The sequence below is a fragment of the Arachis hypogaea genome, chromosome 19, assembly GCF_003086295.3.
Source record: "Arachis hypogaea cultivar Tifrunner chromosome 19, arahy.Tifrunner.gnm2.J5K5, whole genome shotgun sequence".
In the NCBI taxonomy this organism is placed as follows: domain Eukaryota; kingdom Viridiplantae; phylum Streptophyta; class Magnoliopsida; order Fabales; family Fabaceae; genus Arachis; species Arachis hypogaea.
The window spans coordinates 45,547,636-45,561,294 of record NC_092054.1 but is presented as its reverse complement, the minus strand read 5'-3'; the positions used below and the strand labels follow the sequence as shown (position 1 = coordinate 45,561,294).

General features: G+C 37.0%; 1 protein-coding gene and 1 long non-coding RNA gene across 2 annotated transcripts; both read left to right on the top strand.

Moving 5' to 3' along the window:
* Window positions 1-3,745: 3,745 nt before the first annotated feature.
* LOC112776131 (uncharacterized) lies at window positions 3,746-5,571 on the top strand. Its single transcript, XR_011877500.1, has 5 exons — window positions 3,746-4,277; window positions 4,806-4,903; window positions 5,038-5,135; window positions 5,217-5,293; window positions 5,371-5,571. It is a non-coding gene; the product is annotated as an uncharacterized lncRNA (long non-coding RNA).
* An 886-nt stretch (window positions 5,572-6,457) lies between these two features.
* LOC140181872 (uncharacterized) lies at window positions 6,458-8,138 on the top strand. Its single transcript, XM_072227493.1, has 4 exons — window positions 6,458-6,743; window positions 6,887-6,938; window positions 7,023-7,091; window positions 7,931-8,138. The coding sequence occupies exons 1-4, from the start codon at window positions 6,629-6,631 to the stop codon at window positions 7,932-7,934; spliced, it is 240 nt and encodes a 79-aa protein (XP_072083594.1). The 5' UTR covers window positions 6,458-6,628; the 3' UTR covers window positions 7,935-8,138.
* Window positions 8,139-13,659: the final 5,521 nt, after the last annotated feature.

Here is a 13,659-nt window from a genome sequence, read left to right as displayed (position 1 = left end):
GAAAGCTGGAGCTGAAAGGAAATTGCAACTGCAAGAATTAGAAAGCCTTCGCCTAGAAGCTTATGAGAACTCAAGGATGTACAAGGAAAAGATGAAGGCTGTGCATGATAAGCACATCAAGAGGAGAGAGTTCCAACCTGGGGACTTTGTCCTCCTTTACAACTCTAGACTGAGGCTCATGCCAGGCAAGTTGAGATCAAGATGGGAAGGTCCATATAGAGTCGAGAAGGCTGAGCCATACGGAGTCTTCCATCTGAGTCATCCTTCTAGCTCTAATTTCATCAAAGTTAATGGGCATCGCTTAAAGCTATATCATGGTGAGAAGGCGACGAAACCCAAGGAGCTAGAGATCTTCTTCTTGGAGGATCCACCCACAGCAGAAGACTGAGCTAGTGGAGCGTCCAACTTAAGGACGTTAAAGCAAAGTGCTAGGTGGGAGACAACCCACCATGGTATGATCGTTCATTTCCTTCTTCTTCTTAGTTTTATTATTCAATAACTCTTCTCATTATTAGCACATTTAGTTTGCATCTTCATCTGCATATTGCATATAAAAAAAAAGGGAGCAGCAACGCGACAGTGTCGACGACGCGTCTGTGTCGCAGAAGAGTAAGAAAGCAAATAAATTGAACAGAAAGTCACGCGGGAGCGTGGCTGGAGGCGTGCCTTTGGCACAAATCACCCCACGCGACCGCGTCGCTGACGCGTCCGCGTCATATGGGAAACATGCCTACCACGTGTCCGCGTCACCCACGCGATCGCGTGACTTGAAAATCGACGTAAGACAGGGTGCATGACCGAAAGTTGTGCTGGAGTGGTGCTGGACTGGTGCTGAACGCACAAGCCTTACCGCGCGGACGCATGGCTCACGCGTCCGCGTCATATTCGACTATTGGCCACCCACACGATTGCGTCCACCACGCGAACGTGTCACCCTGGAATTTGGCAATAATGAGTTTTGAACAGAAAGTTGTGCGAGCGCGAGGCTGCCCTCGTGCCAGTAGCACCGATCGAGTCACGCGTCCGCGTGACCGACGCAACCGCGTCGATTCATATGAGCGCAAGTCGCGCGAATGTGTACCCCACGCGTCCGCGTCACTTGCGCCGCACAGCTTATCCTAATTTGCCAAAATATCTTATCTTTCTCTTCCCCAAATCCTATTTTTTCTTTTCCCTCATTATTTTCTTCCCCTTTCTTCCTTCTTTCCTTCTTTCTCACTTTCTACTTTCTCTCTCTCTCACCACCATTATCAAGGTTTTTCTTTTCTTCATCCCTCCTTACTTTTCTATTCTTCTTTTTATTTTTATGTTTTCTTCTCCTTTTCTTTTTCTTTTTACTTGCATTATCCATGTTTTCCTTTTCTTTCTTTTTCTTTTAATTGGTGTTAGAAATTTAGTAGGGTCATTATTATTCCTTATGATTTGCTTGTGGATTGTTAAGGACTTGTTTGGCAATTATATATTAATTTTTTAAGGGTTGCTTTCATGTTCAATTTATTATTTTCATTAGCTTATTTATCATGCATGCTATGTGTTTGTGAAAACGCCGGTATGGCATTGTGCACTGTTTTTCGATATCTTTTATCCTACTACTCTAAAATGCTTACTTTTTACAAAACCCTTTTTCATATCATATTAATTCAATATAATTGTAGTTACAAACAAATTATTAGTTTGAAAGGCTTGGTAATCTATCTTGGACATTGAATGCTTGATCTATGTACTCATGCCTTTGCCTGCATGCCAATAAACACCTTGCATTTAATTGTCATCATATGCACTTGCTATATTTCCATAGTTGATTTCTCACATGTAGTTATGACCATGTGTTAACATCATTCATCTTTAATGTGCACTGATTACCTCATTCCCCGCCCTCTCCCTTGCTCTAAACCTTGATATTTTAACATACTTTCTCTTTTCTCCCTTTTAGGATGGCCACCAAGAAAGGTAAGGAGAAAGATACTCCCAAATCAACAGCAAGGAGAGGAACTAAACGAGCTTTAGTGGCAGAGCCATCTTCAACTGCAGTTAAGCCCTCAACAAAAAGGATTAAGAAGATTATTAAGGTTGATGACAAAGAGAAAGCCTTCCCAGTAAAGGACACTGCACGATTTACCAATCGCTACTGTGAGCAGATGTTCCGCATCCTGGCAGAAAGGAGTTACCACAATGAATACCTTCTTATCCTCCCGACCCATATTGCTAAATTTGTTGAGCCGCAAATTGAACGAAGAAAATGGGGTTTCCTTTAGAGACAGCCACGACAGGTCAATCTTTCCTGGGTAGTCGAGTTCTACTCTAATTTCCACCTGCCAACCCTGCAGTCTGTCTACGTCCGTCAGAAACAAGTCCCCATTACAGAAGAGGCCATTCAACAGGCTCTAGATCTCCCCCTTACTCCAGAAGGACTGGACACATTTCAAGAGGCCTCACTCAAGCGTCAGATGTACCAATTTGACTGGGATGCTGTTCTCAGAGTTATCGCACTACCTGGCAGCAGATGAATCTATGGATACCATCATTCCCGACCTAAGGGAATATCGGCTTCTGCACTTACCTTGGAGGCTCGCATATGGGCACAGATTGTGTCCCATTACGTCTTTCCGAGCACTCACAAGTCCTCTTTCACTGCATACATGGCCGTTCTACTATGGTGCATCCTTACGGACCAGCCTTTGAACCTACCAAGACACATCCAGAATGCCATGGGACACGTATGATGAGCGGATAATTTATACGCTTTTTGGCATTGTTTTTACATAGTTTTCAGTATAATTTATTTAGTTTTTAGTATATTTTTATTAGTTTTCAATTAAAATTCACATTTCTGGACTTTACTATGAGTTTGTGTGTTTTTCTATGATTTCAGGTATTTTCTGGCTGAAATTGAGGGACTTGAGCAAAAATCAGATTCAGAGGTTGAAGAAGGACTGCAGATGCTGTTGGATTCTGACCTCCCTGCACTCAAAGTGGATTTTCTGGAGCTACAGAACTCCAAATGGCGCGCTCTCAATTGCGTGGGAAAGTAGACATCCAGGGCTTTCCCGCAAGATATAATAGTCCATACTTTGCCCGAGTTTAGACGACGCAAACTGGCATTCAACGCCAGTTTCATGCTGCATTCTGGAGTTAAACGCCAGAAACAGGTTGCAAAGTGGAGTTAAACGCCAGAAACAGGTTACAAACTGGCGTTCAACTCCAAGAGAAGCCTCTACACGTGTAAATCTCAATGCTCAGCCCAAGCACACACCAAGTGGGCCCCAAAAGTGGATTTCTGCATCATTTACTCATTTTTGTAAACCCTAGTAACTAGTTTAGTATAAATAGGACTTTTTACTATTGTATTTACATCTTTGGAACATCTTTAGTTTCATCTTTAGATCACGTTTGGGGGCTGGCCTCTCGACCATGCCTGGACCTTATCACTTATGTATTCTCCACGGTAGAGTTTCTACACTCTATAGATTAAGGTGTAGAGCTCTGCTGTTCCTCATGAATTAATACAAACACTACAAAAAAACTTATTTAAAACGGCATTTATATTACGGCGGTTTCAAAAAACTGCCATAATATTTGAGAATTATGATATTTTATGGTGTTGCCATAATTTATTTGCATAAAATGGCGGTTTTTGGTGATTTCGGCGGTTTTAAACCGCCGTTAACTAGATCCATGATTAAAAAAAATAGAAGGCCCAAAACTCTTCTCCAATGACAAAAGCCCTGAAACTTCACACTGAAATGGCCTAAAACTCTTCTCCAACGATGAAAACTCTAAAACTACGCACTGAAACTAACGCTGCCACCACTGAAACCCAAAAGCAATGCTACCACTATGCTCTGTTCCGGCGACGATCTGCTCCGGCGACGGTCTTCTTAGCGGCGTTCACCCCCGATCGACTAGATACTCCTCCATCGAGATTTTTGTCTCCTCTAGCTATGAACTGAAATGCTCTCCTTGTTGTCTCCTCTAGTGACAATCTCTCCAGCGATGATCTCCTCTGGCAATGTTCTCCTCCGGCGGCGCGTTCTCCTCCGGCCACGCGTTCTCCTCCAGCTACAATATCGTCGATTGAGCTACCATGCCGCGAACTGAAATGATGTCACTGTGTGAGAGCAAGGTTGAAACAAAGATCTCCTCCAACGATATTCTCCTCCGGTGACAATCTCCTCCGGCGGTGTTCTCCTCCGACTACAGCCTCCTTCATCGAGCTACTATGCTACAAGTTTTTCCTTCTGTTGAGATTCTTAGGTTTTACGAGGTAGAGTTTTTAGGTAAGATTTTGGCCAGGGGGTTATTAACTTAGAAATTGGACTTATAATTAGCCTTGATGTTTATCATTTAGTTATATTAACTTATAATTTTGGACTGATTTGATAACAAATCCAAACTATCTTCACTATATTGATATATGCTCTGTTCCCTATCACTAGTGATTTTGTTTTTCTTGTTTGTGACAATGTGTAATACCTTGAATGTTGTTCAATAAAATTGGTAGTATTATGATTTGATCTCTAGTTACTGGTAGCTGATGTTGATGAATCCTCCTTTCTTTTGTTATATTTTCAATTCGAAGATTAGGATAATAAATTGTGCGAATTGTGTTTCTGTTTTCTTTGGCTGCATGATTATTAATAGTAGCATTTAAATTAGTATTTATAGTTTGCTTGTGAGCTTTACATGATGCAATGACATTGTGTTTAAATCCTGGTTGATGTTCATGTTTTTTAGGAGCATTAATTTGATGGATTGTATTGTTATCACTTTTCAAATACCGAAATTTAGCTTTTTAATCTGAGCAGATCAAAGAGGAATGTGATTATCTAATCAGTATTGCAAAGCCACACATGCAAAAATTGAGAGTTCTTGATAGCGAAATTGGAACAAGTAAAGACAGCAAGTTAGAGTTTTCTCCCCCTATCTTTCCCTGTTCTCTGTCCTTTGATATTGAAATTAAGATGGTTTTATGGTATCTTATTTGATTTTTAGCAATTTGATTGATCCACTTTCTTGTTATGAATTGAAATAAATCAGATGTTGGTTGCATGCAATATAGCTGAAACTGAATTAATGAAAGGAACAATGGAAAATTCTCCTCATGTTGAACCTCAACACTATTTGCCTGCAACCATGTGAGTTTAACCAACATTCTTCATCACATTTTCTCTTTTCTAAGGATTGTATAATTTCTTATTTTGAGGCACCGAGGACAGCAAGTGTCAGAAATTTAGGGTGCCTAAAGAAAGGAAGGTTACCATGCTAAAAATCTTGCCACAGAGAGGAGATGAAGGTACAAAGAGTTGGTATTTCTTTGGTACTTGTTTATTTGTCATAGACCTATTATGACGTTTTTAACATGTTCACCAGATGCAAACAGAAGTGAATCATATAAGTAGGACAGAGTTCTTGCTTAAGGTATGCTGGGAGCAGAAGCCAGGTGGGTTTTCAAGGTTGATGGAAGCTATAAATTCATTTGGATTTCAAGTGGAAAATGCCAATATGACCACAATTGACGGAAAGGCTCAGATCATTCTAACAGTTGAGGTAAATATGTAATGTTTTATATGTTATATTTTAAGTTGCAGCTAATACACTAAGTTTCAAAATAGATCCTTAATAACTAATTCCTATCAGTTTCACAAAATGAGCTTTCTCTTTCACTATGATATATTGACATAATGGTGGAAGTCTATGACAACTTGGAAATGGTGGAAATCTCTTTGGATTATGTGTGGCCACCTTTAAATTTTAATTTATTTATTTTTGGATATGAAAAAGTCTGCAAATTGATCCATGCAAAGAGATAAGAAGAAGAAAAAGAAAGAAATAGTAGTTTGTTGAGAAACTTAATTCCTACTTAGATTTATTACCTGAGCATGATTTGTTTTCTAAACAATAAAAGGTAGATCATAACATAGAGATTATATTGTATTATTATTATTATTATTATTATTATTATTATTATTATTATTATTATTATTATTATTATTATTATTATTATTATTATTATCATTATTAAGAAATCATATGCCTGCTGGCTGCTGCTAATGAACTTTGAAAGCTAGTGGTGCTCGTGTCTGTTTTAACACCGATAATGATAGTATTATAACAACTAAGCTGGCTATATGGATAAAAAACTTATAGCACTAATTTTAATTTTTAAAAATTTTGGTTTTAGATAATAGAAAAATTTTGGTTTTAGATAATATAAAAGACTTGTAGCACTAGTATTATTATCTTTTAACTTGTGTATTTCCATTTATCAACTTTTGAATTTCTTATGCCATGATAAACTAATTATTGTCTAGTGTGCATTACTCTTGATGGATTGGTAAGGTATTGACTGTGCGTTAAATGTCCATTAAGTGTCTTTCCTTTGCTGCTTCTTTTAACTTGTATATTTTTCCTGATTAACTTTGTTTTATATTATTATTATAATTATTATTATTATCTATATGCTGAAACCGATAAAGAAGCAGGAGATAATAAAGGAGACTCAGATAAGCAGATTTTTCTAAAAAAATTTTCTCCAAATGTTCTGGATATCACACTTGTTGATCTTCCAAGCATAATAAAGGTTCCTGTTAGTGACCAGCCATCTGATATCGAAGCCCGAATCAGAACAATGATCATGTCATATATCAAAGTTCCCTCCTGTCTCATTCTAGCTGTCACACCAGCTAATTTAGATTTGGCTAATTCAGATGCTCTTCAAATGGCGGGAATTGCTGATCCGGATGGTGTGCTTTTGCTTCCTAATGCCTTCAGCTCTATTCTTTTCACATCTCTGTGATTGCATTAAACTGTTTGTTGTGGTAATTAATAAAAATCACATATATATTGAATATTTTCTATTGTTTGTTGATGAACTTCTATCATCTAGCCTTGAAGCTTGTGCTGCAATATTGTGAAAATCTTCCAAAGCTGCTCCTAAGGTAATGAATTTAAATTAGTTCTGATTTTTGGCTTACTTTGAATATCTGAGCAATTTTGTAGTGACTTTAGTGAGTTTTGTATAGGCTGCTAAAAAGCCAAGAATTACAGCTCAAGAACATTATAGACTTGGAATTGCTGATGGTGTTATTCCTGTAAGGAAATTGAAAAGTCCTGCTAGAGATTTTGTCTCATGACCTTCTTTGTGTTTTGAGTTTTGAAATGATGTTAGTACTATGATCTTCTAAATCAAGAAATCATAAAGAAAATTAGTGGAATTAAGGTTGTGCATGGAAACTATCTCAAAAAAGATATACAGAAAAATGTGCAAATTTTGTCATAGGACAAAGACATGTTTGTTTTTGAATTATTCACTTTCTCTAAATAGATTTGTGTCTCATGGTATCTCTATATTTCTGTCTCGAGATAGTTACCAAAGAGGGGCTAACGCCTAAGTTATGACTCTTTGTATTTGCTCATTTGATCTAATGGAAAAAATTAAATATTAAATTAATTGAAAGAAAAAGAAAAATGTACAAGACCAACAATGGTGTTGGTGTAGCAGTTAAGCCATACTATAGCCTAGAAGAAACATTTTTGTAGAGAACACCAATTGGAAGAGCAAGCCTGACTCACCAACAAATTCAACTTTCTGACCATTTTCAACAACAAAAAATTTAGCTCAGCAACAAATTCTTGGCATGAAATTGTATGGCATGAATCTGATTAAAATTGTATGGCATGTTTAGTTACAATTCCATGTATAGCCATGTTGAGAAGTTAGCTGAAGAGATTAAAAAGGGGGCTGCTTCCGTGGAAGGAGTAGAAGCAAAACTCTAGAAATTTTTAGTTAATATGAAATTAATAATGAGTTCTTATCAAATAGCATATTTCTTGTGAGACTGCTGGTTTAGTTTTCTCTTCTTCAAAATGCTGGTAGTTTGCTATTTATTTGAGCAATTATCTATTTCTAATGTTCAATTTTCTTTTGCAGGTAATATTTATTCACGCGGACATGAACAATTAAAATTTGGAAGGGCCTGTAGCAAACTTTTTGAGCATCTCTATGAAAACTCCAAATGTAATAGAACTAACAATATTTCTTAGTTTGATATTTTGTATAGGAATTATTACTTTTGATTTGCAATACTAAAAAATCATATATTATGTTTAAGACTTTGAGTTATATAATATTTTGTCTATGGATTGTGATTTTGTTATTGTGAAATTTTAATAAAAAAATTATTTGTTTAGTACGATAAAAACAACAGTAAAAATTGCATTTTTAAAAGTTAAAAAAATATTACTTTTATCCAGTAAAAAGAGCGGTTTGTAACTGCCATTTTAAACAATATGAAATGCCATTTTAACCTGGTAAAAACGGCGGTTTCAAATGCCATTTTAACCAATAAAAATGTTATGGTTAGAGTAAAAATGGCGGTTCAAAAATGCCGTTTTTACCAATAAAAATACCACTTTGTTAGGGTAAAAATGGCGGTTAAAAAACGCCGTTTTAACCAATAGAAAACGCCATCTTTTCCTGGAAATAACGGCAGTTTGAACCACTGTTTTAACCAACCAAAAACCGCCGTTTTATTGGAAATAATGGCGGTTTGAACCGCCATTTTAACCTATCCAAAAACCGCCGTTTTAACCCAGGAAATTGTGGCGGTTTTCTGAAAACCACCATAATAACCAGAATGGCGCCCAGAATTACGTCGCTTTCTAAAACTGCCATTCTTGGTAATAATGGCGGTTCAAACCGCCGTAAATACCCAAAAAAACTGCCGTTTTAACCAGAATTTTTTGTAGGGAAAGTACTATTGTTTTTCTATTTAATTTAAGCTTATTCTTATTCTAAGATATCCATTCGCACATAAGAACATGATGAATGTGATGATTATGTGACGCTCATCATCATTCTCACTTATGAACGCGTTCCTGACAAACACTTCCGTTCTACATGCAAATAAGGTAGAATGAGTATCTCTTAGATATCTAATACAGGGGACCGAGTCCGAGATATTAGAGTCTTCGTGGTATAAGTTAGAACCCATGGATGGCCATTCTTGAGATTCGAAAAGTCTAAACCTTGTCTGTGGTATTCCGAGTAGGATCTGGGAAGGGATGGCTGTGACGAGCTTCAAACTCGCGAGTGCTGGGCGTAGTGACAGACGCAAAAGGATAGTAAATCCTATTCCAGTATGATCGAGAACCGACAGATGATTAGCCATGCAGTGACAGTGCATTGGACCATTTTCACAGAGAGGATGGGATGTAGCCATTGACAACGGTGATGCCCTAGATACAGCTTGCCATAGAAAGGAGTAGGAATGATTGGATGAAGACAGCAGGAAAGCAGAGGTTCAGAGGAACGAAAGGCATCTCTATACGCTTATCTGAAATTCTCACCAATGAATTACATAAGTATCTCTATCCTAGTTTATATTTTATTTATGTTTTCAATTATCAATTCACCATAACCATTTGAATCCGCCTGACTGAGATTTACAAGGTGACCATAGCTTGCTTCAAGCCGACAATCTCCGTGGGATCGACCCTTACTCACGTAAGGTTTATTACTTGGACGACCCAGTGCACTTGCTGGTTAGTTGTATCGAAATTATGAAGAGAACTAAAATTATGAACATGCGTATTAAGTTTTTAGTGTCGTTACCAAGGAATGAACAATCACGATTTCGTGCACCAACGTACAAATTGCGGGCAACTTACCTTTTCCCGCCTTGGTCTCTGATCTTGTCTCAGCAGCCGGATTCTCCTACAGAGCTGGGGACACCAAAGCCATGCTTCCACGGGATGATCAATACGTCCCTCACAGGAAATATATCAGATCTCCAGCCGTAACTACAAGCCAGCCCACTGAACCGGCTGAAGACATTCCTCCTTCAACACCACAAGCACCTACAAGAAACCAACTGCTCCACCAGATACTTGAGAGGTTTGATTGGCAGGAACACAAAGCAAAGCTGAGAGAGCGCCGTAACAAGCGCCGATTCACATACCTCAAGGAGCTACTTAAAGGAAAATACAGAGACTCAGATGCCCCGGACTCCACTTCATTTACCAGCACAGGGAGCCATGACGATCCCGACTGTGGAGATACTGCTACCATCCCTCCTTTGTTCCTGACAGATGGCACCGAGGATGGTGCAAAGCCTTAAGTGTGGGGAGGTCGGCCAGTACCTGACTTCCGGAGGTAATTTCTCTTCCTTAACACCAACAAAATAGGATATTTAGTTAGTTTTTCTTTTATAGAATAGGATAAATTGCATAGCAATAGGATAGTTGCATGCATGTTCCACTTTATTGAAAAGACAGTAAGCTTCTTCTAAGACCCTATTTTTAGAACACAATTTTACTAATTTTAATCAAAACTTTTATGTTAAATTTGATTGAGGTTGTATTTGGAACATGATTTTTGAGCTATAGAATACACAACCTGTGAGACTTTGAGCCTAAATACATGGTTACATTATTTAGCCATAAATATTTTATTCTTGTGTGTTTACTTCTCTATGATTGTAATCTGTATTTTGTTTCATCCTATATATCCAATGTTTAATATATTTATATGCTTGCATATGATTGAGGCCATTATTTATTTATCTCACTTATCCAAATTGAGCCTACCCCTTAAGTTACCTTTGTTAGCTACTTTGAGCCTTTAAATCCCAATTGTTCTTTATTTCACCACATCACTAGCCTTAAGCGAAAAAACAATTATATATCCCAATTGAATCTTTGGTTAGCTTGAGATAGAATTGTGTGTTAATTGGGTATGGGAAAATTGTGGGAACAAAAGATAATAAGGGAATGTGTCATGATAATATAATGGGAATTTGGGTACCTACTCATGTGAAATTATAAAAGAAAAATTAAAATTCTATGTGCATTGATAAGCTGTGTTTATTTTAATGTAAAAAAAAAAGTATTCAATAAATAAATAAGGGGACAAAATTACCCCAATGCTAAGTTAAAATTTCAAAGATCAATGCATATATGATAAAATTAAAATAAAAGTTGATACATGAGTATGGAATGTGAAAGGAAAAATTTTGGATAGCTAGGTGTGAAATTTAAGTTACATAGAATATATATATGTGTGTGTTAGGTGAAAGCTTGGGATAATTAAAGATTCAATTTATAAGCTTACTCAGCCATATATATATATATATATATATATATATCCTTACCCTTACCTTGGCCCCATTACAACCTTGAAAAGACCTCATGATGTTTGCATTGGTATATTAATTGTTGTTGATTGGTTAGGTGAAGAACAAAAATTAGAAAGCATGATTAGAGAAGGATAGAGTGATTACCCTATACACTAGAGAGATTAGAGCGTACATACATTATCAATGAGGCTTCAATGCTTAAATTCTATCTTCCCTGCTTTCATGAGCTACCTTCTTGCATTTTTATCTGTTGCTACTGTATAAGAATTGAATTAGTGGAATTTGATTTGTGATTGTCTTGAAGAGCTTATTTACTTTTGACCAAGTGGACAAGAATCATATAGCTGCATTTACATATATAGGTTGCATTGCATTGCACGAGTTTTACATGTTCCTACTCATTTATTTTATCTCCTTCAACTAAGCATGAGGACATGCTAATGTCTAAGTGTGGGGAGGTTGATAAACCATTATTTTATGGTTAATATTGTGTTTAATTGTGTGGTTTTATCAAATCTTTACCCACTTATTCATTAAATTAGCATGTATTTACAATCCCTTCCCAAAATTACCCCATGGTTGAAAAAAAACTGCTTCCTAGAGATTTTTAATTATGTATTTTAATTCTCCTTTATTCCATTCAATGCCGTGATCTGTGTGTTAAGTGTTTCAGGCTTTATAGGGCATGAATGACTTGGAGGTTGGAAAGGAGGCTTGCAAAAATGGAAGGAACACAAAAATTGAGGAGATGACCAGCGAGAAGTGACGCGGACGCATGACTCACGCGACCGCGCGAAATAGAGGAAATTGCAGTGACGCGCCCGCATGCCTGACGCAAACGCGTGGAATGGAAACTGCACAAGTGACACAAAGGCGTGGACAACGCGCACGCGTGGCAAGGCAAGACGCTGGATGACGCGAACGCGTGGATGACGCGATCGCGTGGATGACGCGATCGCGTGACGTGCGCGATCTGCAGAATTCGCTGGGGGCGATTTTTGGCCCTGTTTTGACCCAGTTTTCGGCCCAGAAAAGCAGATTAGAGCCAGGGAACATGCAGAGACAAAAAAAAACAACATTCATTCTGCATAATTTTAGTTTTAGATCTGATTTTACTCTTCCTCTAGGTTTTCTCTCTACACATTCTTAGTTCTTAGGAATTTGATTTTATTGCTTTTTGAATTGGGATATTGAGAAGAGTTATTACCTCCATCAAGACTTCATCATTCTAGTTTGTTTCCTTACTTGTCACTTACTCTTTCATATCCTTATTTTATTCAGAGTTACTATCGAACTATTTTTAGAATTTATTAATACAAGAACTATTTCTATTTTTATTGATCTTTTTTATTATTATTATTTATCATGTCTTTCTTTATTTTTCCTTCTTATTTCACGAATTTCACAATCATAATGAGTGAGTAGTTCTATAACTTGATTGGGAGTTGATTGAAAGGAGAACCTTGAGTTGGATGCTCAAGAGTAAAATTATAATTGGGATTAGCGTTGGGTCGCCCTCTAATCACTGACACTAGTCCTTCCCAAGGGAGAGGATTAGAACTTGTGAATAGAAACTGACTTCCAACTTGCTTGACTTTTCTTTATCCGGTAAAGGATAACTGAGCAGACAACCTTATCAATTGATCTTAAGAGAACTCCATCAAGGATAGGGCTTCCAACTAATCTACTCCCGGTCAAGGTTTTTATTTAAATTACATAATTTCTCTAATTTAAATTTCCTGTTTATCAACTCAAACCATTTTGGAAAACATCTGATTAATAAAATAGCACACCTTTCTGCAACTCGTTGGGAGACGACTTGGGATTCATACTCCCAGTATTTTAATTCTAATTTTGTGACAATCCTTTTTAAATTGATAAGCGAAATTTTGGTTGGTTGAGAACTATACTTGCAACGCATCTCTTATAATAATTTCTTAACTTGCCAATTTCTACCACATCAACGACCTTCTTTCATGCATGATGAAAATATATTTGTAGAACCGCATGGACCATGAAGCATAAATTTTTTTACAGCCTTGTACAACTCTGGATGCTCAAATTTTTTTTGGATCTGAAAATTTGCTTAAAGAATCCAAGAATATCAAAATATGAGTATGTGGTAGACCTCGTTTCTGAAATTCAATTGTGTGAACATCTGCACATAAAACATAGTATAGTACATATTAGCAACTATAGATATACTTGATGTTCTTAAAATAATATATACTTTTTTTTAATGTTCACCTTACCAGCAACAACATTACCAAAGAATCTTTCCTTTTTAAAATATTTAATTAGCATATCAAGCTTCATTTTGAACATTCGACAAATAATGTCAGGATGGTCTACTGGTTTGAGATGTAAAAGGTCTAAGAGCCGCTTAATCTCTGGCCATTCTGAATTACGTGTGAAAGTGACGAACAAATCTGGATAACCAACATGGCCACAAATTGCAACAAAATCATGGTATAAGCCATCCATATAACGCCTACCTCCTATAAAACTTGATGGAAAAACTATT